Source organism: Bos indicus x Bos taurus, chromosome 2, assembly GCF_003369695.1.
Source record: "Bos indicus x Bos taurus breed Angus x Brahman F1 hybrid chromosome 2, Bos_hybrid_MaternalHap_v2.0, whole genome shotgun sequence".
NCBI lineage: Eukaryota > Metazoa > Chordata > Mammalia > Artiodactyla > Bovidae > Bos > Bos indicus x Bos taurus.
This window is the reverse complement of record NC_040077.1, coordinates 112,845,520-112,871,733: the sequence shown is the minus strand read 5'-3', so window position 1 is coordinate 112,871,733 and position 26,214 is coordinate 112,845,520. Positions and strand designations below refer to the sequence as shown.

The 26,214-nt window shown below is 39.5% G+C and overlaps 1 protein-coding gene across 11 annotated transcripts in view; it reads left to right on the top strand.

Annotated features, from left to right (window-relative positions):
- The window catches only part of DOCK10 (dedicator of cytokinesis 10), a 304,461-nt gene that overhangs the window by 190,914 nt on the left and 87,333 nt on the right, over positions 1-26,214 (top strand). For all 11 annotated transcript variants that reach the window (XM_027514857.1, XM_027514867.1, XM_027514851.1 and 8 more), the window contains exons 9-16: positions 314-399; positions 664-747; positions 867-1,022; positions 13,707-13,928; positions 14,115-14,237; positions 16,516-16,598; positions 23,614-23,736; positions 26,090-26,169. In XM_027514857.1, coding sequence (XP_027370658.1) covers positions 314-399; positions 664-747; positions 867-1,022; positions 13,707-13,928; positions 14,115-14,237; positions 16,516-16,598; positions 23,614-23,736; positions 26,090-26,169 — 957 coding nt within the window. The remainder of the gene's footprint in view (positions 1-313; positions 400-663; positions 748-866; positions 1,023-13,706; positions 13,929-14,114; positions 14,238-16,515; positions 16,599-23,613; positions 23,737-26,089; positions 26,170-26,214) is intronic.

Here is a 26,214-nt window from a genome sequence, read left to right as displayed (position 1 = left end):
TTAGTATACACTGATGAAGTGAGACAAGACAACCCCAAGTATGAATGTAGTATTGTAAGGGTCCAGAGTTCTTATGGGCCCAGGATGGTGTCATGAAGAGTGTCCCAAAATGATCACCAGGACATCCGATTTCCAGGCCCAGTTTTTCCAACTATGTGGAGGACTAGAGCCAGGGCACAGTGAAGGTATCTTCTCACCAGTGTCCATTCCTCATCGCTCTTGAGTCTAACCCAGTTTCGATATGTCACAGGCTTGAAAAATGAGTGATTCATGAAGATTATTTAATGACCTGGTCTTGATGTATCTTTTCAAGATTCCCTGGATAATGCTGTAACTTGTGAAAGCACACCAGAGGAAGCTGATTCTTCAGAAAACAGCCTGCACCCAGACTTCACGAAAGTAATAAAGCTGACATTTTTCTGTGCAAATAAACTCAAATTACTTCTTACTTATCGCTTTCATGGAAAAAATGTAAATGCTTTAAGATTTAGACTAAGAAACACAACAGTCAGAAAACAAAAAGCATGTTTCTGTAAGATTGCAGAGTGTTGATGGATGATATTAAAACAGTGATAATACTAAGGGACTGTTTCTTGGCCATGTGTGTGGGGCTGGGCTGTAGGTTTCCAGCCAAGTAGAAACTAAGAACTGTTTCCTCTGTAGTACCTCACAGAAACTGAAGAGACTGTCAAAGCAACTCGAAACATGGAGAGGCTAAATCTGTTCTCACTGGATCCAGATATAGATGTAAGTCGGAATTCTCTTTAAGCAGATGTGAACTTGACTTGTATAGTTGCTGTTTATAATTTAGAAACTCTTTTCTTATGATGGGTGTATGTTGAGTAAAACTTTCCAAACTTTTTTAGAGCTTGAAACTTCAGAAAAAAGACCTTTTAGAACCCGAGTTTGTGATCAAACCATTTGAAGAGAAGGCCGCCAAGAGAATCATGATCATTTGTAAAGCTCTAAACTTAAATCTTCAGGGATGTGTGACAGAGAATGAAAATGATCCGACAACGAATGTAAGTTTCTCTTCTGATACATCCTGTACCCTCAGCAAACATCACACCACCCTCGTTAAAATCTTTTCTATGCCTGATGATTCCAGGCACTGAGTTCACACCCTCTATTGTACCAAGGAATATGATTGACAGCATTTTTCCACTTGACTAAAGTGTACAAGTTCTGAAGTAGAATTGTCAATTATACTGCCACAAAATTTCCCTTTTAACATACAGAAGAAGTAACAAAGGGACTCTGCTTTATGGTTCTTTCCATTAAATCAGCCCAATAGTTCAGAGTTTCCAGTTTGTATCTTCCTGGTGGAACTTTATGGCTTTTAAATCCACATTTTTAATGTTCATATGTTAATTTTAATGTATATTAGAGAATATTTATAATGAACAAATTAACCCTGTGATTTCATAGCTACTGCTGCTTACAACGAGGCTAAATAGTGAGTCAAGTAGAATAATATATAAATATTAAATAAATAATACATGTAAATGGTAGGGGGAAAAGGTGCTTCACTGATATTTGGGAAACATCACTGTACTCTTTAAATCAATACAAGATTCCTCTTCTTACTAAACGGGCTCTCTTGAGAGTTCATTTTTAGTATTCTAAGGGACAGTTCTATACTAATTGTGAATGTATGGGTGGGAAGGGCACATTTTGATAGCATAAATATTGTCAAAGGTTGAACTATGAAGAAAAAAAGAAAAAGTACTCAATCTTAACATCAAAAATCATTGTTAATATATTGGTGTGTTCCTTTTCATTCTTTTTTAATGCATTCTGTTCTTATTTCTAATAAATCATCCCTCAATTTTCATCTTTCACCTTAAAGAACTTATTTCCAAATCCATGATACAAGCCACATCTGCTTTTAGAAGATAGAAACAGTATGACATTTTTCTGCAAATTGTATACACAGTCCGTACACCTCTCTATTTATGATGTAGTAAAATAAGCCTTGTTAGTTTGATGGTGAGTAGCGGGCAAATGGGTGAGCCCTTTCAGAAAGACTGTAACCTGCTTCCCGTGGGTCTTCAGGTACCTTAATGTTTCTCTGAGCCTCCTTCTTCCTATTCTTCTAGTAGCAGGGTAATGGTGTGTGCTGTGGACCTCAGGTTTAATGAGGAGAATCTGTAAATATGATGCATGCAAGATATTGATGTTTTCAGTGTTACCTATGAGATTCTTGTTGACAAATGAGCTAAAACTTAAATGTATTTCCAGTAAGAATCTTCCCCCAAAATGAAGCTTCTTCATATTTTATAAACTGTAACTTGCCCTAGGTATGTGACAGAGTGAAAGTAGTTAAAGTTGAGTTTATTCATTCTCGAGCAAATACTTTGTTCAGTGCACCTAATGGAGCTAGACTTGTTCTAGTTCAGTTCAGTTCAGTCGCTCAGTCATGTCTGACTACCATGTGACCCCATGGACTGCAGCACGCCAGGCCTCCCTGCCGTCACCAACTCCTGGAGTTTACTCGAGCTCATGTCGATTGAGTTGGTGATGCCATCCAACCATCTCATCCTCTGTCAACCCCTTCTCCTCCCACCTTCAGTCTTTCTAAGCATCAGGGTCTTTTGCATTGAGTCAGTTCTTCGCATCAGGAGGCCAAAGTATTGGAATTTCAGCTTCAGCATCAGTCCTTCCAATGAACACTCAGGGCTGATCTCCTTTAGGATGGACTGGTTAGATCTCCTTGCAGTCCAAGGGACTCTCAAGAGTCTTCTCCAACACCACAGTTTAAAAGCACCAATTCTTCGGTGCTCAATTTTCTGTATAGTCCAGCTCTTATATCCATACATGACTACTGGAAAAACCATAGCTTTGACTAGATGGACCTTTGTCGGCAAAGTAAGGTCTCTGCTTTGTAATATGCTGTCTAGATTGGTCATAGCTTTTCTTCCAAGGACTCTTTGCAACCCCATGGACTATACAGTCCATGGAGTTCTCCAAGCCAGAATACTGGAGTGGGTCACTTTTCCCCCTCTCCAACAGATCTTCCCGACCCAGGAATCGAACTGGGGTCTCCTACATTGCAGGCAGATTCTTTACGAACTGAGCTATCAGGGAAGCCACAGACTTGTTCTAAGTACTGGAGAAACAGCAGGGAACAAGATGAACAAGTCCCCGGCCTCTTGAAGATTAGAATCTTTGGGAAAAGACCGAAGTAAATAAGGAAACAAATGAATTAACAAGAAACTTGCACACTGTGCAGAGTTCTTTAAAGTAAATCAATATATAGAGATATGATACAGAATAACTGAGAGGAGGGCTACTGAGGATAAGATGACCGCAGGAGACCTCTCTGAGAGGGTGACATTTGAACAGAGACCAAGGTTGAGAAAGGGAAAACATCAGGTCAGGGCAAAAGGTTCCAGGCAGAAGAAAGAACAAGTGTGAAGCTCCCTGAGACTGGTAAACATTGGCAGAGTCTAGGAACTGAAAGGAGATAGTGAAGGGAAGGGCAGACCAAGATGGGGTGGGAGAAACAGCGCAGAATAAGAGTAGATCGGGTCTTCTACACTGTAGTGAAGAGTTTGGATTTATCCTTAGTGTAATTGGAGGCGATCCTAGGGTTTGAAGCACTTTAAAATGGTTTGATCTAATTCTAATTCTTAATTCTAATTCAAGAATTTGTGTTCTTAAAACATCCCATTGGAGGAATGGACTGAAAGAAACGAGGTGACTAAGGAAAACAAGTTTATTACTACAGTTCACAGTGTGGCTTGCTCTAGGACTGGCAAAGAGGAAGGCGAGCAATGGATGGGTTTGACTGACGTTTTGTAAATTGAATTGACAGATTTTTTGGATATATGGGATATTCAGGATAAGGAGAAGAAAAATCTCAAGGATGAGTCTCTAAGTTTTGCTTTAGACCCTTATATGCATAGGGGTGTCATTACTAGGAGGATAAGACTAGAGGAAGAGCAGATTTGGGGGATACAGGCCAAAAAGTACATGATGGATATGTGAAGCGTAATTGGCCTATTCAATATCCAAATCAAGATGTTCATTAGGCAGATTCAAACACAGGTTTAGAACTCAAGGGAATGGCATGAGCAGAGATATAAATCTGAAAGGCTAGTCCAGGCAGTGACTTACAGGGAATCATGTAGAAATTTCTGTGTATGTAGGAAATATTAAATGAATGAATACTGAAGTGACCAAAGAAAACTCAGAAGGAATGGTCGTTGATGTAGGGATAAACCAGGAAAGACTGACTCACGAGGCCAAAAAAGAAAGAGTCAGCTGTGTGGAATGGTGCTAAGAAGCTGAGTAACATGAAGCCAGAGAAGAGCATGGTAGATGTGGCCACGTGGAGGATGACTATGGCAGGAAAAATGTTCCTTTATGTGAAAGTGTTAGGAGGAGTATTCAGAACATATTTTCACTTGGGATTTAAAAAAATAAAACTAGAAACTTAGTCTTGAAGCTATTTAGAAATATCAGGAAAGTTTAACCTAAATCATAATATCACTTCGTCATTTTATTAAATAAAAATGAATTCTTTTTTTGACCAAATACATCCTTGTTGTTGTTTAGTTGCTAAGTCATGTCTGACTCTTCTGCAACCCCATGGACTGTAGCCCACCAGGCTCCTCTGTCCATGGGATTTTCCAGACAATAATGCTGGAGTGGATTGCCATTTCCTTCTCCACGGGATCTTCCCAACTCAGGGATCAAACCCAAGTCTTTTGCATTGGCAGGCAGGTTCTTTACTGCTAAGTCACCAAGGAAGCCAAAGTACATCCTTCAGTTCAGTCTCTCAGTCGTGTCCAAGTCTTTGCGACCCCATGAATTGCAGCATGCCAGGCCTCCCTGTCCATCACCAACTCCCAGAGTTCACCCAGACTCACATCCATCAAGTCAGTGATGCCATCCAGCCATCTCATCCTCTGTCATCCCCTTCTCCTCCTGCCCCCAACCCCTCCCAGCATCAGAGTCTTTTCCAATGAGTCAGCTCTTCGCATGAGGTGCCCAAAGTACTGGAGTTTCAGCCTTAGCATCATTCCTTCCAAAGAAATCCCAGGGCTGATCTCCTTCAGAATGGACTGGTTGGATCTCCTTGCTGTCCAAGGGACTCTCAAGAGTCTTCTCCAACACCACAGTTCAAAAGCATCAATTTTTCGGCGCTCAGTTTTCTTCACAGTCCAACTCTGACATCCATACATGATCACAGGAAAAACCATAGCCTTGAATAGACGGACCTTTGTTGGCAAAGTAATGTCTCTGCTTTTGAATATGCTATCTGGGTTGGTCATAACTTTACTTCCAAGGAGTAAGCGTCTTTTAATTTCATGGCTGCAGTAATCCTTGCTGCTGCTGCTAAGTCGCTTCAGTCGTGTCCGACTCTGTGCGACCTCATAGACGGCAGCCCGCCAGGCTCCCCCGTCCCTGGGATTCTCCAGGCAAGAATTCTGGAGTGGGTTGCCATTTCCTCCTCCAATGCATGAAAGTGAAAAGTGAAAGTGAAGTCGCTCAGTCGTGTCCGACTCCTAGCGACTCCATGGACTGCAGTCCACCAGGCTCCTCCGTCCATGGGATTTTCTAGGCAAGAGTACTGGAGTGGGGTGCCATTGCCTTCTCCAAGTACATCCTTAAGTGTGATTAAAAACTCAAATTTATAAACAAACATCAAAGAGAATGGGCTTTCTTTCCAGTGCCAGGCACATGTGACTCCCTCCACGTGGATTCCTATGTGTGCGTGTGAAGTCATATCAGTCGTGTCTGATTCTTTGCGACCCTATGGACTGTAGCTCTCAAAGCTCCTCTGTCCATGGGATTCTCCAGGCAGTAATACTGGAGTGGGTTGCCATTTCCTTCTCCAGGGGATCTTCCCAACCCAGGGATCGAACCCGCATCTCTTAAGTCTTGTGCATTAGAGGGCTGGTTCTTTACCACTAGCGCCACCTGGGGAGCCCGTTGGATTCCTATCTTTATATTAAAGCCCATATTCAGAAGCTAGATGTTCGTATTTGGCGCAGTCTCGGACAAGAGAATATGTCCAATTCAAAGAGCAGCTTTCGGGAGCCCTTTCATTATCTGTCAGGCCAAAGTTGTTTTCAAGTGTTCTGTTTGTATCATTTTTAATTAATTTTGTAATTGATACAAATGTTAAAACAACAACTAAGAAAATACTTTTAAGAATAATTTCAGTGCTTATAAACAATGTAAAAACCTGATAAAACAGCCTCATCTGGACTCAACTTCAGTTTTATATGTAATGGCATTGTTTTAAAAAATCTTTTTGCGATTATTCAGTGACACTCATTTATTCATGTCTCTATTTTTAAACTCATTGTTTTCAACTCAGCGAACATGCTTTTAAACTAATTGAAATGTTTCTCCAAGTTGCTGAAGAGCCAACAACAATGCAGTTGCATTTAATGAATGAGCTTTTAAAAAGACTCCCCAAAAGAACTTTTTCATGATGAGGAAACAATATATGACAGCATATAATTTTTCAGTCAGTCAATTGAAAACCAACTTCAAGTTGATGGCTTTAGAGTATAAAATATTTCTTTGAAAATAGAAATTGATCCAAAAATCTGAACTAATGAAGCTGCTTTACAGCAGAAGTACATTTAGAATTTCATGTTCTTAAATTTTTTTAAAGAGAAGTACAGAATTTTAAGCAAGAAACCTGTGATGATTCATTGGGCTTTGTAGGTGTTTTGCTATATTTATTGAAAAACCAGTGATTCAAAAAGTAAGATGTGACATTTAAGTTGAAAAGGTGAATTGGAAGAAATAAGTGAATCACCATATGAGCTTTATTTTTGATTGATTATCAAAGTAGGTAATTTATTTCCATTAACAAAACAGAAGTGAAAATCAAAGGGGGGCAATCTGCAAAATAATAATAATAAGGATTTTTTTCTTTGATGTTCAATGTGTTTTGGGTTCCTACCTGAATTATTTCATTTAATTTTGTATTTTTCATCTCTTGGCAGACTACCAGTACCAAAAACCAGGAGTTTTTCTAAATTAAATTGGTAAAATATGAAACTTTTACATTTTGTCTTATTTTTTTTTAATTTGTTGAATTTTATTTTATATGTATAATTCTAACAGCAAGGGCTCTGCCAAATATTGCTAATATTAAGGAATTAAAATAATACCCTTATTATAAGCTAGCCATATTCCTGCATTTCAAAGAACACAAGATACTTATTAAACATTCAGCAAAATCTATGGCATGAGTGAGTCTGTATAGTGATAAACTTGCTCACAATGTGTTTTTTGTATATAACCTACAATGCACCACCCTCATGGCAGGAAGTGAAGAGGAACTAAAAAGCCTCTTGATGAAAGTGAAAGAGGAGAGTGAAAAAGTTGGCTTAAAGCTCAACATTCAGAAAACGAAGATCATGGGATCTGGTCCCATCACTTCATGGAAAATAGATGGGGAAACAGCGGAAACAGTATCAGACTTTATCTTTTTGGGCTCCAAAATCACTGCAGGTGGTGACTGCAGCCATAAAATTAAAAGACGCTTACTCCTTGGAAGAAAAGTTATGACCAACCTAGACAGCATATTGAAAAGCAGAGACATTACTTTGCCAACAAAGGTCCATTTAGTCAAGGCTATGGTTTTTCCAGTGGTCATGTATGGATGCGAGAGTTGGACTGTGAAGAAAGCTGAGCACTGAAGAATTGATGCTTTTGAACTGTGGTGTTGGAGAAGACTCTTGAGAGTCCCTTGGACAGCAAGGAGATCCAACCAGTCCATTCTGAAGGAGATCAGCCCTGGGATTTCTTTGGAAGGAATGATGCTAAAGCTGAAACTCCAGTACTTTGGGCACCTCATGCGGAGAGTTGACTCAGTGGAAAAGACTCTGACGCTGGGAGGGATTGGGGGCAGGAGGAAGAGGGGACGATAGAGGATGAGATGGCTGGATGGCATCACCGACTCGATGGACGTGAGTTTGAGTGAACTCCGGGAGATGGTGATGGACAGGGAGGCCTGGCGTGCTGCGATTCATGGGGTCACAAAGAGTCGGACACGACTGAGTGACTGAACTGAACTGAACTGATCCACAAAATATTGGTGGATGAGAGGCATCAGTTCAAGATTAAGTAGCATAAACAAAACTTTAAAAACTTTTTATAATTATATACATTTTAAGAAGTCTATAGTTAATTACATGTGCATGTATTTACTTATGTATACATATAATTACTCATGTGTATATATGTACATATATATGTGAATATAATTACATATCTATATTTCTGTCCTTCTATTTAAATTCTGTTGCATTTGACATTTTTCTAGTTGAAAATTATTTCTTTATTAAATCTTTCTCCTTCAGTGTCTGTGATACTCTGGCAGCATTAAATGTTTTTATCAACTTGTTTTTAAAAATCCCTCACCACTCCCCAGTCTTCTTTGTAAACTGGTTTTCCTACTCCCACCTCTATCCCATGCATGTTCGTATTTCCTGTGATGCCATTTTGCCATTTCCTAGGATTTTCTCTTTTTTTCATTTCATGCTTGAACAGGAAAGCATGACGCAGGAAAGCATGACACACCCAAATCTTTCGTTTTCTACTCTCCAGCCCAATTTCCTTGACTGAACTCAACACTCATATACCCCACTGCTCCTGGAATGTCCTACAAATGACTTTCTGTACTGAAGAATTCATCTTTGTATCTTCATCCTATGCATTAGTGAATGGCATTGTCATTCAATTAATTTCTATAGTCCCAAACCTAAGGATTTTCTTTAATTCATGCCCCTGTGAACCGTTTCTCCAACCAACCAACACACACACACACACGCAATGAGTTTCCAAGGCTTCTAGTTGTACCTCCCTAATGTTTCTCCAGTGTATTTTCTACAAACACATCCTAATGTTGTGTTTCCACCCTGATCTCACTCTAAACCTGTGTTTTTTCATGTCTTTGTGACTTTGCCCATGTCACTCCACTTACTGGAAGCCCTTATAAACTCCTCTTTACCAAACTTCTACTTCTTTACTCAAATAAGAAACTCTTCCTTCCCTTTCCATCTTCCTTTACCTTCTCATTTTCCCTTTAGTCACATCTTCCTCTTCCTTCCTAGCATGGTAGCAAGAGGTCGAGGGGGCAGTGGCACTGAGGCTTGGAGCTGAGTGAGCCCAAGAACCCCAGATGATTCGGGGGAGAAAGCCACAGGGAGACTCAGAGGTGCCACAGATGCTACTATGATTGGGAGATGGGTTACTTTGAAACCAAAAGTAAACTGATTGAAGAAATAAGTAATTAATGATGAGTCAGGTTTTTCGCTACTGGAAGAAATATTTACAAATATGAAAAAGGGAAAGCTTAGAAGGAACCTTTGAGGATCTTGACTGGAAATGGAGCTACAGCATGAACCCATGAGTTTTTTGCAAATATTCACATACAGATAGTGATAAAGAAATCATTGTTAACACAAGTTCATGTGCCTGAAGCAGAAAGAGGCCAAACAAACTGAAACATAGGACCTTGGAGCAGAGAAAGGTTATTGCAAGGCCATGCAAGGAGGCAGGTTGGCTCATGCCCTAAAAAGCCTCTAGCTCTCCAAAAGGTTTCAGCAAAACATTTTTAAAGGGAAGATGACACGGGCATCTCAGGGTATGTGACCAGCTTGTGAACAGTTCTCTGATTGGCTGATGGTGAGGTAGCAGCGTCCTGTCACAGGGGTTAACATTATTCATCTTTAGGCTCAAGGAGGCCTGGGGCTATGTGCTCATGGTCATCAAGTAGTTCTTGCTTTTTAGCTGGGGGGGAGGGGCGGTGGGGGGTGGCGCGGGCGGGGAGGCGGGGTGGGTTTCGTATCTGCAAAACAACTCAGGAAATCTGCATGAAATACTATTATCTAGGGCTTCCCAGGTGACTCAGTGATAAAAGAATCCTGAATCCGCCTGCCAATGCAGGAGATACCGGTTTGATTTCTGGGTCGGGAAGATCCCTGGAGAAAGAAAGAAAGTGAAGTGGCTCAGTCAGGTCCAACTCTTTGCAACCCCATAGCCTACCAGGCTCCCCCATCCATGGGATTTTCCAGGCAAGAGTACTGGAGTGGGGTGCCATTTCCTTCTCCAGGGGAATCTTCCCGACCCAGGGATCGAACCCTGGTCTCCTGCATTCTAGGCACATGCTTTGCCATCTGAGCCACCAGAGAAGGCCGTGAAGAAGGAAATGGGAACTTACTCCAATGTTCTTCCTAGGAAGTCCCAAGGACAGAGAAACCTGGCAGGCTACAATCCATGGGGTCACAAAGAGTTGGACACAACTGAGTAACTAAACAACAACTATTAATATTATCTAGGTACTTCAGAAAGATGCTAAAGCAAAGGATATGGGGGAAGGCCTGTCCTGGGAAGACCCCATGGGGTCCTGCTCAGTTACAATTATAGCTGTGAATATTGTGTGTATGTAGGTAATGGCAACCCACTCCAGTGTCCTTGCCTGGAGAATCCCAGGGACGGGGGAGCCTCATGGGCTGCCATCTATGGGGTCGCACAGAGTCGAACACGACTGAAGCGACTTAGCAGCAGCAGCAGCATGTATGTGGGTGTGTGTCCCAGAAACAGTGAGCCTAACAAGCACCCAGATCTTGATTTCAAAGTGTCACCCTCATTCACAGGAACCAAGGGTCTTTGGAGGAATGGCTGGGGCATGAAGAGTAGAGACAAACCCGAAAAACCTTGTTGGGTATAGAAAGAGGTATTCCAAAAACGATGAAGACCTGCCATAGAGACATAGGAGCTACAATGAAGGGTGTGCTGCTGCTGCTAAGTCACTTCAGTCGTGTCCGACTCTGTGCAACCCCACAGACGGCAGCCCACTAGGCTCCCCTGTCCCTGGGATTCTCCAGGCAAGAACACTGGAGTGGGTTGCCATTTCCTTCTCCAATGCATGAAAGTGAAAAGTGAAAGTGAAGTTGCTCAGTCGTGTCCGACTCCCAGCGACCCCATAGACTGCAGCCCACCAGGCTCCTCCGTCCATGGGATTTTCCAGGCAAGAGTACTGGAGTAGGGTGCCATTGCCTTCTCCAAATGAAGGGTGTACCTCTAGCCAAATCTAGGACAACTTGAGTATCACTCTAAATAATGATAGTAAGCGATGGAAATTTACTGAATAAAATAACAATCCATGAGTCTATACACACACACACATATATATAATATGTGTGTGTGTGTATTATATGATTTTATACAAATATTATATTTTGCACATTACATATAATAAACTGCCAGTGTAGGGGGCACAAGTTTGACCCCTGGTCAGGAAACTAAGATCCCATATGACGCATGACTCAACCAAAATAAAGAAGTAAGGAAAAATATATTTAATGAATATATAACATATGTAATATATAGTATTATGTATTACATATAACACAAATAGAAATATTATACTATATAAATAGTAATGATAGCTTACAGTGAATGGTGTCGGATTTGTGATCTCCAAAGATTTAATTTCAGGAACAGGGACCAGGCTTGATCACTCAAGAGCTTTTGTGTAGCAGAGTTTATTAAAGTATGAAAAAGGGACAGAGAAAGCCTCTGACATAGACATCAGAAGGTGGACAGAGAGTGTCCCCCTCGATAGTCTAAGTGAGGGAATTATAACTTTTTTAGTTAGTTATTACAATAAATCAAAATAATGTCTCAAGGTTGTAAAGATCTTACTAGACACACTCCCATAATTTACATTTTAAGAAGACAGGATTAGAACTAAAAATAGAAAGATTTTACCAGACCCACTCCCATAATGTATACATTCTAAGATATCAGGATTAGTCAGAAGGTTTTCAGAAAGAATGCTCAAACTACCACACAGTTGCACTCATCTCACATGCTAATAAAGTCATGCTCAAAATTCTTCAAGCCAGGCTTCAACAGTATGTGAACTATGAACTTCCAGATGTTCAGATCAAATTGCCAACATCCATTGGATCATCAAAAAAGCAAAAGAGTTCCAGAAAAACATCTATTTCTGCTTTATTGACTATGCCAAAGCCTTTGATTGTGTGGATCACAGCAAACTGTAGAAAATTCTTCAAGAGATGGGAATACCAGACCACCTGACCTGCCTCTGGAGAAACCTGTATGCAGATCAGGAAGCAACAGTTAGAACTGGACATGGAACAATGGACTGGTTCCAAATCGGGAAAGGAGTACGTCAAGGCTGTATATTGTCACCTTGCTTATTTAATTTATATGCAAAGTACATCATGAGTAACGCTGGGCTGGGTGAAGCACAAGCTGGAATCAAGATTGCTGGGAGAAATATCAATAACCTCATATATGCAGATGACACCACCCTTATGGCAGAAAGCAAAGAAGAACTAAAGAGCCTCTTGATGAAAGTGAAAGAGAAGAGTGAAAAATTTGGCTTAAAACTCAACATTCAGAAAACTAAGATCATGGCATCTGGTCCATCACTTCATAGCAAATAGATGGAGAAACAGTGACAGACTTTATTTTCTTGGGCTCCAAAATCACTGCAGGTGATGATTGCAGCCATGAAATTAAAAGATGCTTGCTCCTTGGAAGAAAAGCTATGAAAAAGCAGAGACATTACCTTGCCAGCAAAGGTCCATCTAGTCAAAGCTATGGTTTTTCCAGTAGTCATGTATGGATATGAGAGTTGGACTATAAAGAAAGCTGAGCATGAAGAATTGATGCTTTTGAACTGTGGTGTTGGAGAAGACTCTTGAGAGACTTCAAGGAGACCCAACCAGTCCATCCTAAAGGCAAGCAGTCCTGAATATTCATTGGAAGGACTGATGCTGAAGCTGAAACTCCAATACTTTGGCCACCTGATGGCAAGAACTGACTCACTGGAAAAGACCCTGATGCTAGGAAGGATTGAAAGCAGGAGGAAAAGAGGTCGACAGAGTATGAGATCGTTGGATAGCATCACTGACTCAATGGACATGAGTTTGAGTAAACTCTGGGAGTTGGTGATGGACAGGGAAGCCTGGTGCACTGCAGTCCATGGGGTTGCCAAGAGTCAGACACGACTGAGCGACTGAACTTCACTTTCAGAAAGGAGAAACTGTTCTCAAGCGGGGTACATTGTTCTTATATAATCCTTAGTACAGAGTTTCGGAGAAGGCAGTGGCACCCCACTCCAGCACTCTTGCCTGGAAATTCCCATGGACAGAGAAGCCTGGTAGGCTGCAGTCCATGCTAAGGGTCGGACGTGTCTGAGCGACTTCACTTTCACTTTTCACTTTGATGCATTGGAGAAGGAAATGGCAACCCACTCCAGTGTTCTTGCCTGGAGAATCCCAGGGACGGGGGAGCCTGGCGGGCTGCCGTCTATGGGGTTGCCTAGAGTCGGACACGACTAAAGTGACTTAGCAGCAGCACAAAATTTAAACTGAGTTTGTTGTGTAATCATCAGTTCTTGGCTTAAAGAAAAAAAAAAAAAAACGTTTTATGTGACTAAGACTAAGGAATATAGAGAAAAAAAAGACATTTGTCCTTTCCTCCTCCTTGAGAATTCTAGACCCCTATCTCCTCCCTGAGAGCCCCAGACCCCTCTCTCCTCCTCTCTCTCTTCCCCAGACTCCTTATCAACCTGCCTAGTAATTGACTCTCTCAGTAGTACTTTATCTATTGTGTTATTAAATGCTATACTAAAGAGCCTATTGTCTGTGTAATGGTTTTATGTCAAAACCACCAATTCTTTCTTCTTCCCACAGATTGAGCCTTTTTTTGTGAGTGTGGCACTTTATGACCTCAGAGACAGCAGGAAGATTTCTGCCGATTTCCATGTGGATCTAAACCACACTGCTGTCAGGCAGATGCTCTTAGGGGCATCTGTGGCTGTGGAAAATGGAAACGTAGACACTGTCACTCCCAGACAATCAGGAGAACCTCACATCAAGGGATTTCCAGAAGAATGGCTAAAATTTCCAAAGCAGGTTGCACTTCTGTTTATCTCTCATAGGAGGGAAGATGTTTGTTGCATTGTTCTTACCAATAGATTACATAAGATGAGTAGTTTTCCAAATAAAAATTCCCCTAAAGTTGTACTGTAAAAGTAGACTTTTGTATATGTCTTCATTGTGGTTTCCTAAATGCTTATTATTTGTTTTCTTTGTATACAGGCTATATTTTCTGTAAGCAATCCACACTCTGAAATTGTTTTAGTGGCCAAAATTGAAAAAGTACTGATGGGAAACATCGCAAGTGGTGCTGAACCTTATATTAAAAATCCAGACTCCAACAAGGTAATGCATGATCTTTTTATAAATGATTTCAGTTACTTTCAAGAAACAAAAATCACACTGCTGATAGGTTAAGATGAACAATGTCAGATTCCTGATCTCCAAAGATTTAGCTTCTGGACCAGGGGCCAGGCTTGATCACTCAAGAGCTTTTGTGTAGCAGAGTTTTATTAAAGTATTAAAAGCGACAGAGAAAGCCTCTGACATAGGCATGAGAAGGGGGACAGAGAGTGCCCTCCTCGCTAGTCTTAGCAAGGAAATTATATACTTTTTCAATTGGTTATTACAATAAATCAAAAGAATGTCTCCAGGTTGTAAAAATTTACCAGACCCACACCCACAATTTACATTTTAAGATGACAGGATTAGAATTTAACAATAGAAAGATCTTACCAGAGCCACTCCCATAATATACATTTTAAGATACCAGTATTAGTCAGAAGGTTTTCAGGAAGGAGAAACTGTCCTCAAGCAGGATACATTGTTGTTATATAATCCTTAGTACAGAGTTTAAACTGAGTTGTTTGTTGTGTAATCATCTTAAAGAAAAAAAAAGTTTTATGTGACTAAGACTAAGGACGGAGAAGGCAATGGCAACCCACTCCACTCTTGCCTGGAAAATCCAATGGACGGAGGAGCCTGGTAGGCTGCAGTCCATGGGGTCGCTAAGAGTCGGGCACAACTGAGCGACTTCACTTTCACTTTTCACTTTCATGCGTTGGAGAAGGAAATGGCAACCCACTCCAGTGTCCTTGCCTGGAGAATCCCAGGGACGGGGGAGCCAGGGGGCTGCAGTCCATGGGGTCGCTAAGAGTCGGGCATGACTGAGGCGACTTAGCAGCAGCAGCAAGACTAAGAAACGTAGAGGAAAAAAAAGACATTTGTCCTCTTGAGGATTCCAGACCCCTATCTCCTCCTCGAGAGCCCCAGGCCCCTTTCTCCTCCTTGGGGACACAGGACTTATCAACCTGCCTAGGAAGTGACTTTCTCACTGCCTTGATGAATTATCAAGTTTGATAAATATGAATCTTGAAATAGTCCCTTGTTAGTGAAATGAGTATCCAGTTGGAAATTTTTAAAGTATATAGTCTCAGCTTATGTTTTCTGATATGGTAATTGTAACTGAGAATCTATTGGTGAAAATAAATTTACGAGGATAAAATTTTAACCCCCAAGGACCAAAGTGTTAACAATAATGAAAAGTTAGGATTAATCTGACTGGAAACAAGGAAAAACAGTTTACTAAGACATCAGCAATGCTTATGCAGAACTAAGCGAAAAAGTAAAATAATTGTTTACCAAGTTATAATAATACCTAAATGAAGAAAGAAAGAAGAAAGAAAATGCTGTAAGTTCCTTAAATGGTGGGACTACAGGACATTGTTTCTGCTTTCTCTTTTCAATTACTGCATTTTTTAAATAATTGAATGTTATTATTTTAATAGAAAATAAATACAAAAAGTTTTTATTATCCACCCAAAGATGTATAATAATGTGTAATAATTGAATTTGAGGGTATGTGACAGTTTAGGACTGTGTCTAACATATTTATGAGAGAGTGCTTTAAAACCCAGCCTGCCACCTATTTTTGTAAATAAAGTTTTATTGAAACACAGTTATACTGATTCATTTAAGATTATCTTTGGCTGCTTTCCTGCTGTGGTGACAGAGCTAAGAAGCTGAGACAAAGACTACATGGCCCGCAGACCCCTATATATTTACCATGTGACTCCTGACAGAACAGATTTGCTGATTGCTGTCATAACAAACAGAAATATAGGACAAACTGTGAATGTAAATTTGATAACTCTTTCCATTCAATATTTTAAGGTCTCTTAAGTCAGGAAAAAGAAAGAGGCAGGGGGTGAAGTTGGTATTCCAAGATGAGTGTTTTCTGCATTTAAAATTTCTAAACTAAGAAGAAAGAGAGACTTCTCTGGTGATCCAGTGGTTAATACTCTACGCTTCCAAAACAGGGGGCACTGGTTCGATCCCTGATCAGGGAACTAATATCCCATATGCCACGTGGGATGGCCAAGAAGTAAAAAAGGAATAAAAAGAGGATGTTTAAAAAATAATTAAGGAAAGAAAAACCTTATGCAATAATTTGAACACAGATGACATCATTTCGCTCTTTATAGGGTAGAATCTCTGGGCCAGTAAAGCAGGATTTCACTGATTTTCAATATAAGACAACACAGAAAAGTATTTATTCCCATTTTACATGGACAGTTTCTATAGTGATATTCTAAACAATGTCTCTGTTTATTTTTTTCCTTAGTATGCACAAAAGATTCTAAAATCCAACAGGCAGTTCTGCAGCAAGTTGGGGAAATATCGAATGCCGTTTGCTTGGGCGGTGAGGTAGGTTGACAATTGCAATCAACAGAATAGAAATGCATTTATAATCTACGTTGAAAGCTTCAGTTTTGAACATGTCTGTGTTACCTGTTATTTTTAACATGCCAACACCGAGAAGAATGCCAGTGTGTTCATCTTCATAAATAAATACCTGGAGTTCCCTAGAAATATGTGTTTTACAATTTAGCAAGCCAGCTCATAATAGACTGGGACCATGACACGGGTGCATTGTATGCATGACCAGGTGTCCAATGGTCATAACATCTGTATTATATAAAATTCAGATGGAAGCACCATGATTTCTTATGCAGCTACATATTTTCATCTGTGCAGAAAACACAGATCTATATATGGATGGTCAAATGAAGCCATCGGATCGATCCCTGAAACTCTCTGATTTTGGTACTTATTAGTATAGCCACATTTATCAGTACCAGTTGACTCTCTGAGCAAAATGCTGAGTTATGTGGACAGTAATGGTGGAGTCACCCACCTGGGTGTATAACCTCTGCATAAAGATCAAAAATTGCCTTTCAGATTTATTTAAACATCAATTACTATTGTCTCTCTCTGTCTTCTTGTGTCTTTATCAGTACTTAATTTCTTAAAGGAAGAAGAGCCTGGCATAGACATGGCAAAAGGTCAACAGTGTACAAACTGAATCAACTAATAAGGATTAATTAGTTCTACCAAAAAAGAACACCTATTAGGTATCCATTTGAATATTGATTACACCCCAATGCAAAGAACTTTAAAATACAGGAGGAAGGGGGAACTGGTTAGTTATGCCATTTTCAGGTCTTACAGTATCCAGTGAGGTGAAGAACCAGAGTACACTCACCAATATCTTTCATAACTTTGATACTGGTATTGAAAGTTGGAGATAGTCCTTAGGTACAGGGAGGAGAAATGTGGAAGTCTGGGGCAGCAGTAATCAAGGTAAACTCATGTAGTCTGTAGGAATCAGTTTGCTCTAAGGCAACCCTCTAAGGAGAAAGAGACAAATGTGGTCCAGATCAGGAGCCATTTATAGACTATAACTTTGAGTCAGTTCCCATTCTGAGTCTCAGGGTCTCCATCTACAGAATGAAGCTGACAACACCTGCCTTGTGAACAGTAGTGCAATCATAAGCACAAAGGCATCTGTCATAAAGCGCATCATAAATATCATTTTATCTCTTTTAATATCTCTTCCCATTCTGTATGAAAAAAGATGCTATTTAGGAATACTGAACCCTTTATAATGAACTTAATTCTTTTTATTTTTCATAAGCTTCAAGAAAAAGGATAACTAAGATGCAGAGAGCAAAAGTGTATACACCAAGAGGGGAAAGGGAGGTCAGGATGAATTGGGAGATTGGGATTGATATATATACATTATTGATACTATGTATAAAGTAGATCACTAATGTGAACCTACTGTATAGCACAGGGAACTCTACTCAGTGCTCTGAGGTGAACTAAATGGGCAGGAAATCCAAAGAGGGAATATATGTGTACATATAGCTGATTCACTTTGCTGTACAGTAGAAACTAACAGAACATTGTAAAGCAACTGTAATCCAATAAAAATTAATTTTAAAAACAGGAAAAAAAGAAAAAGGATGACTAGTTATAATTCAGAAGCCAAACTTTTTCGTGTTAATAAGTATTGTCATTTCCCACAGGACACTCAGTTTGGGCAAGTCGAAGGGCAAAGGCAGGCTGTCCTTTTGCAAGGTGAAATATTCCAATGTAGCAAAATTATAGTAGTGAACACATGTTCTTTTTAAATATTAGAATTATCCTGAGCACTGTTATAAATAGATACTTTAGAGCTAGAGCTGGATTCTAAGTCTCAACTCTGTTTACCAGCCAAGTGAATTTAGACAAGAATTTATAGTCTCTGTTTACCTAGGTTTTTTTGAATATACAAAAGAGAGGTGTCAATACCTAATTTACTGTTTCAGGGATCAGCGAGTACAACTATGTAATCAATAAAAGATAGCCATTATTAGAAGTCACTAATCTAATATGATTATTAAAAGTCCTGGGACTTCCCTGGCAGTACAGCAGTTAGGACTCTGCACTTCCACAACAGGGGGACCAGGTTCAATTCCTGGTTAGGGAGCTAAAATCCCACATGCTGCTTGGTGTGGCCAAAAATAAGTAAAATAAAACAGACAAAATCCACAAGCAGATAATTCCAGAAAAAGAGCTGCAGAAGGACCCTGAACATATGAGATGTCCATTCATAATTATAATAAGAGACAAGAAAATTCTAAAATAAAAAATTTTTAAAATAAAAGTCTGTATAAAGATCATATCCACCCCCAGCAAGTCTTTTCAGGTCAATTTGGGACAGTGAATAATAATGTGGGAGAAAGAAGTGAAAGAATCGCCCATTATTGAAAGAAACTGAGCAGTTAGGAAAAGCAGTAAGAATCCTACTTTGAAGTTATCTGGTCAGATGTGCTGGAGGAAAGATAGATGAAGTTTCTAGGGAGGTTGGTGATATTACCAACTATTGAAGTATTTATATCTAGGACAGGAAAGCCAACAAAACCACAAGTTCATGCCACATGAATGCCTGATCAGTGGTTTGGTCATAGATTAGGAAATACCACCAAATACACCACCAATGTGGGTATATAAATATAGATTTACATTTACAGAAATCTCTCTAGCAACTGAGAAAAATGGTTAGAAGAGTATTTCTCAAGATTTCCTGTTAGACCACTTGGGAAAGTGTTATTTAGGGGCTTCTCTGGTGGCTCAGATGATAAAGAATCTGCCTGCCAATGCAGGAAACCCAGGTTCGATCCCTGGGTTGGGAAGATCCCCTGGAGAAGGAAATGGCAACCCACCCCAGTATTCTTGCCTGGAGAATTCCGTAGACAGAGGAACCTGACGGGCTACAGAACACTTAATCTAACCACAAAAACAAGTACAAGATACAACCAAAGAAGATTTTAATTTTCCCTTCACAGTGTAGAAACTGCTTTAAATAAATTGTTGATCAAGTCAGGGGAGGGCTCCTTGCTACTCATGTCATTTTGACATGAGCTAGCTTGCTGTCTTATTTGAATACCCTATTGATACTGCAGGTTCTCTGACTCCTTTTCCTTTCCATTCAATTTTCTTGATTGTAGCTTGTCTCATGATACAGCTCTGAGTGTACTCTAAAATCCTTTGGCCCTTAAAATCAACTGCCGCTAAGAAGCCTAAAGTTGACAATAACCTTATAAAGTCATAATATTTCTGCCCAGATGCAATCATCCCACCAGCTGTGAGACACACATATTCATCACTGTGAACATTTTATCTAGGGCTAATTTGGTGCATGTTCTTATTTTTGGCACCAGCTGCAGTGCCATTTTATAGTAAAAAAGATTATATTGAGAGTAGGTAAAGAGAACACATTCAGATGGCTACATACGGTGTTGTACACGCATTGATTCAGGAGAAAGTCAACCTTTACAAATGTGCCTTGCTGGTAATCAAACTCTTTCCACCCATGTAAGGCTCAGAGTTACACGGGCCTAAATCCAGGACAAGAATCTGTTTTTTCTTCCTAAACTTTAAACTTTCGATTTTGTATTAGGCTATAACTGATTGACAATATTATGTTAGTCTCAGGTGAATGGCAAAGGGACTCTACCATACACATACATGTATCCATTTTCCCCAAACCCCCTTCCTATCCAGGCTGGCACATAACATTGGGCAGAGTTCCCTGTGCTATACAACAGATCCTTGTTGGTTATTCATTTTAAATACAGCAGTGTATACGTGACCTTCCCAAAGTCCCCAACTTTCCCTTACCTCCAGCAACCATAAGTTTATTTTCTAAGTCTGTGAGTCTTCCTGTTTTGTAAGTTCATTTGTATCATTTCTTTTTAGATTCCACAAGTAAGGGATGTCATACAATATTTCTCCTCCTCTGCAGGACAAGAGTGTTTTTGATTTCTTTTCTGTATCCTATGCAGCATTTCAGATGGACCAGAGTAAAAATGCTGGATTTTCTTTAGAATTAAACAAGACTAAAACAAAAATTTCATTCTTTTATCTATACGTTTATAAAAAGACAGTGAAGCAACACCCCCAACAAGTGGTTGTCCAACCTCTGTCCAGATCCTTCTAATGTCAAAAATTCAAGTATGTCCCAGAGTGGTTCTGTCTTTTTATAGCTCTAATGATTAGATAATTCTTCAGAGAGAGATATATATATATATATATGTATATGTACATATGTATACATGGGGCTTCCCAGGTGGCACCAGTGGGAACCTGCCTGCCAATGTAGGAGACATAAGAGACACAGGTTCGATCCCTGAATTGGAAAGATCCCCTGGAGAAGGGAATGGCAACCCACTCCAGTATTCTTGCCTGGAAAACTCCATGGACAAGGGAGCCTGACAAGCTATAGTCCATATGGTCACAAAGAGTTTGATACAGCTGAAGCTACTTAGCATGCACGCATGCACACATATATACATATATAATATATACACATTTTTAAGCTGCTTGATAGTCACTTGTATGTTTTGTCTTCCAAAGCCACAGAAAATGTGCTTCAGTTCTGTGTTGTTGTTGTTCAGTCGCTAATCCCATGAGCTGCAGCATGCCAGGCTTCCCTGTCCTTCCCTCCCTCCCGGGGTTTGCTCAAACTCATGTCCGTTGAGTCAGTATGCCATCCAACCATCTCATCTTCGGTCGCCCCCTTCTCCTCCTGCCCTCAACCTTTCCCAGCATCAGGGTTTTTTCCAATGAATCTACTTTTCACATCAGGTGGCCAAAGTATTGGAGCTTCAGCTTCAGCATCAGTCCTTCCAATGAATATTCAGGATTGATTTCCTTTAGGATTGACTGGTTTGATCTCCCTGCTGTCCAAGGAACTCTCAAGAGTCTTCTCCAGCACCACAGTTCAAAAACATCAATTCCTCATTCTTTATATCACAGCTATTCATGCTTATGAATGAAGCTCTCATGGATACCTAAGCTTCTTTTCCTTTAGGCTAAACACAGCATTTTTTTTTTCAATCACACCCCACACATCAAGGCTTTGAGATCATTGCACACCAATCATTGCTCAACTCTGGCAGTTGGAACAGGACATGATGTCTCAGCCACCCTGAAACCATCTGTGTAAATGAATGAGTTCTCTGCTCTCCTGCCAGTTAGCATATTTATCAAGCAGGGACAGAGTGTGTGGTGCTGTGATCAGTGCTCCTCTGTGACGCTCTGTTCTTCACAATGTTTCCAATGTAATTGAGCTATCTCCACAACAGAGCTATGGATAAGAGCAAAATCAGTGATATAGCTCAACCAATAGATTTCAAGTGACTGATTAACCTTAAAAAAAAATACTCAATTTAACTTCCTCCTATGCACTCCAGGAGTTGGTGACGGATAGGGAGGCCTGGCGTGCTGCGATTCACAGGGTCGCAAAGAGTCGGACATGACTGAGCGACTGAACTGAACTGAACTGATGTTGAAAAAAATGACACATTCAGACAAAAGTCCTGGATAATATATAAATGAAAATAATCTTCAAGTTAAATATTTTCATTTGTCTCCCACAGTGTTATTTAAGAGAGGACGTTTTTTTCTCTCAGTTACTACTTCACAGAAAAAAACTGAGGAGAAACGTTCAAGGATCCTAAAAATATCATTCTGAGAAATTCCTGGCCCAGCCCTTGTAGTAAAGAATCCACCTGCTATTGTAGAATATGCAAGAGACAGGTGTTCAGTCCATGAGTCAGGAAGATCCTCTGGAGAAGGAAATAGCAACCCACTCCAGTAGTCTTGCCTGGAGAATTCCATGGGCAGAGGAGCCTGGTGGGCTACAGTCCACGGGGCCGCAAAGAGTCGGACACGACTAAACACAGCACATAGCTGATTCATATTCATAGCTCCTGCAGTGTTATTTCATAGAAGACTTTTCTTTTTTCTCTCTCAGTTGCTACTTCACACACACAAAAGAAAAACTAAGGAGAAAGGCTGAAGTATTCTAAAAATATCATTCTGATCCTTTCTTTGCCCATTTTCTAAAGTATCTGACACTAAACTCAATCTCTATGATCAGATAACCATTTAAATGACCTTCTCAGCCTATGTATTGAAATCTTTAGCTCATTTAAAGAGTAGTACGAGTCTCATGAAGGTTCTTAAGTTAGGAGAAATAAAAATTCAGCATTTCTTTAACACTAAAGACAAATCAATTACACATAGGTTTAATTTTTCTTCGATGGGCACAGAGTATGATAAACCATAGGGAAGAAAAATGGCACTAAGCATGCCATGTATACTTGCTTTTCAAGAAATGTTGCCTCGCATTACTATGTTATTGGGATGAAAAACCTTTATGTATTTTAACTAAATCTATATAATCCCATTGAAATGGATCAAGGAAGGAAATAAATTGTCCAGGTTCATGGTACTCTCTTTGTTTAGTACAAAATGCTTACTCAGGTGTTTTCAATTTTATTTTTGTCTTTGTTCTAAACTTTAGGACATGGGCACCTTTATCTCCATGAAAACGTTAAAAACTCTGCTTCTCTACACGCATGTACACCACCTTATCCCATTTCCTTTACTCATAAATTCTAATGGCACACCACCCAACCCAACATGACCCTAATTTGCCCAGGAAATAATGAAAAAGTAATAACCTGTGTTCCTATTTCTCTTCATACTCCTAATACTCTATGGCTTTGATACATTAATAAATCATAAATAAATGTAATTAATATGGGCTTCTGCCACTTTAGATACTAGGTTGAAAATAAGAAATTAAAGATAACAAATACAGTATACAAATGAAATTTTTGTCAAAGAAGTTTTCTTGTCTCTTTACATGAGTTCCTTGGAGTTTCTTCCATTTAAAGTGGGAAGTTGAATCACTTTAGTCAGCTTAAAAATACATCTTGATAAATGAGATCCAGATACCAAAAGGGGAGCACTGTGGTTCAGTAGTAGAATTCTTACCTCCCTCCCATGCCAAATATCAAACTGAATAAATATTATTTTCTTTCAGATCAGTATTTAAGGACAACCAGGGAAATGTGGACAGAGACTCAAGATTTTCACCACTGTATAGACAAGAAAGTAACAAGATTTCAACTGAGGACCTCCTTAAACTAGTGTCAGATTATAGAAGGTAGGACTTGGGGGATAATCTTGAAATCAACATGAATCAGTTACATTGCTACTGTTCATTTATTATTTCTGCAAAAACAATAATTAATTACCAGATTCTTCAAATACCAAGCTCTTTTGAAAACAGATGCTTTGCAGATGACCTCACATATGCCCAGCTGATACCCTAAGAGTCAATTTGCCAGAATAATATAGAAGGAGAGTGAAACATTAAACTGTATCAGTGACTGATAGCTATGTAACAAATCACCCCCAAATTTAGTAGCTTAAAACAACATCACTTTTACTCTTGAGTCCATAATTTGAGCATGGCTAGGTGAGGAGACTTTGTCTCTTCTATATGTGGCATCGACTGGAAGAGACCAAATAGAGCTAAAGGACCCATTTTTGAGATAGTGCATTTGATGACTGGCAAGTTGGTGCTGGCTCTTGGCTGGGAGCTTGGCTGGAACTGTGGGGTGGAGACCTTCGTTATTTTCCATGGGAGCCTCTCCATCAGATGCTACAGCTTCCTCGTGGCATGGTGACTGGGTTCTGAGAGTAAGCATACCAAGGGACAGACAGAAATGTGATGATGTGATGATGTTAAGCTCTTTCATGATATATGACTTAACTAAAACTGTCAGTCCTCTGACACATTCAGGATGCTTGTACCCTCTGCCTCTTCGCCAAATATTAGCTGTCTGCCTCTCCTGTCTCAGAGTCAACAATTTATTATCAATTAATTTGTTTATCTAGAACTAAAATAATATACTACTATGAAACATGATTAATATTTTCTGTATCTTCAATAAATGATACAGTTCTATTTAACTAGAAGGGAAGTTTGCCCAATGTCTTTTTTTGTTCTGGAAAAAATATAAACCTTTGAAAGCAAAATAAAGGTAGAATTGAGCCAATATTACTTTTTTTGTGATTCTGAAGGACCACTCCTTACATGGGGAGACCCTCCCCTTTTCAAACTTCATGATCAAAACTCCTATAGCCACTAAGTAGAAAATAAGTATACTTTTTCTCTTTACTTTTTCCCAAATGTATTAAAACATGAAAAGTTGTAACACAGCAGAAAGGAATGGGCAAAACGGAAGACCATGTTGTCATGAAACCCATGTTATTGGTGTTTAGCAAAGAAAGTAATCATTATAGCATTTAGAGGGCATCTAGAATACCCAGTCCCGTACTGTGAGATTAAATTATTTTATAGATGCCTCACACCTTATGACACTTATTCTTAGTAGTGTGCTGATAAATGTCTACCCCTGACCCTCTGGCAGGGAAAAACTGATTTGTCCTGATAGCAAAATTCTATGGTGTAAATTCTCCTACCATTGCTGATTGCAAGCTACCAATGGGGCTTCAGCAAACATGGAGTTGGGAAGAAATGTGCACACCATTATATGACATTTCTACCACACAGTTAGATGTAAATAACCTCAAGATCGTGGATCATCTCACCATGTAGTAAAACAATTACTAAGTGATGAAATTTTAGTGCTTATTACCTTGGTGTTTCATGTAATGTGTTTAATGGTAAGTTTATATAATTTGATTTTTAATAATGGCTGTGTTTTACAGTTGGCAGGCAAAAATAACTGAAAATTTAACCCTCAATTCTCACAAGCTGGAAAGAGCTGACTTGACCCACTGCTATAATTATTCTGCCTCTCAAAGTAGATTTCCTGAGAGGGGTAACATTTGAAACTGTGATCAACAACTTCGACCTTACTATAAAGGAAAATAGGGGAGAAGGTTTTAGGAAAGAGGAAGGGAAAGAAATTCAAGGATTCATAAATTAGAATGAATGTGGGAACAGGGTTAGGTGGTGAAGAAGAATCTACATACACTTGCAAGGGTGGAAGAAGAACCAGGGTCAAGGAAAGGTCCCTTTTCCTCTGGGACTGTTGGTGAAGAGGGAAAAAGCAGTTGTAGCAAAAAGCAGCCTTGCTCTCAAAAATTCTTAAAATTCCCCATGAAAGTGAATCATTTAAATCAATTCAAATGCTAGTATCTTTTGTTAACAAAGCTATCTACCATTTACCAAAACTAAGAATTTACATTGTACTTATTTGGCTATATAAATGGTTATCTGAAGTGGTACAAACAAGTTTAAAATATCCTTCAGAATATCTATAACTTGATCCTTCCCTGATTTTTAATTTTTATTTGCAAAATCACATACATTTTAGTTTTCAACCAGCTAAATGAAATTATTCACAGATTATTTAGGGTTCCACTGTTTATTCTTATCAAAGTTCAGAATTACAGTTGACTGTTTTTTTTTTTTTTTTCCCTTGACAACTGGAATTAACTCATTGTGTGTTTGTGTGTGTGTCTATGCTGGCATACTTTCACAGAGCTGACAGAATAAGCAAAACACAGACCATTCCCGGAAGCCTGGATATTGCTGTCGACAACATTCCTTTGGAGCATCCAAGTATGATGATGATGTCATGGTTTCTTTGTACAGTTTGATTGGCTT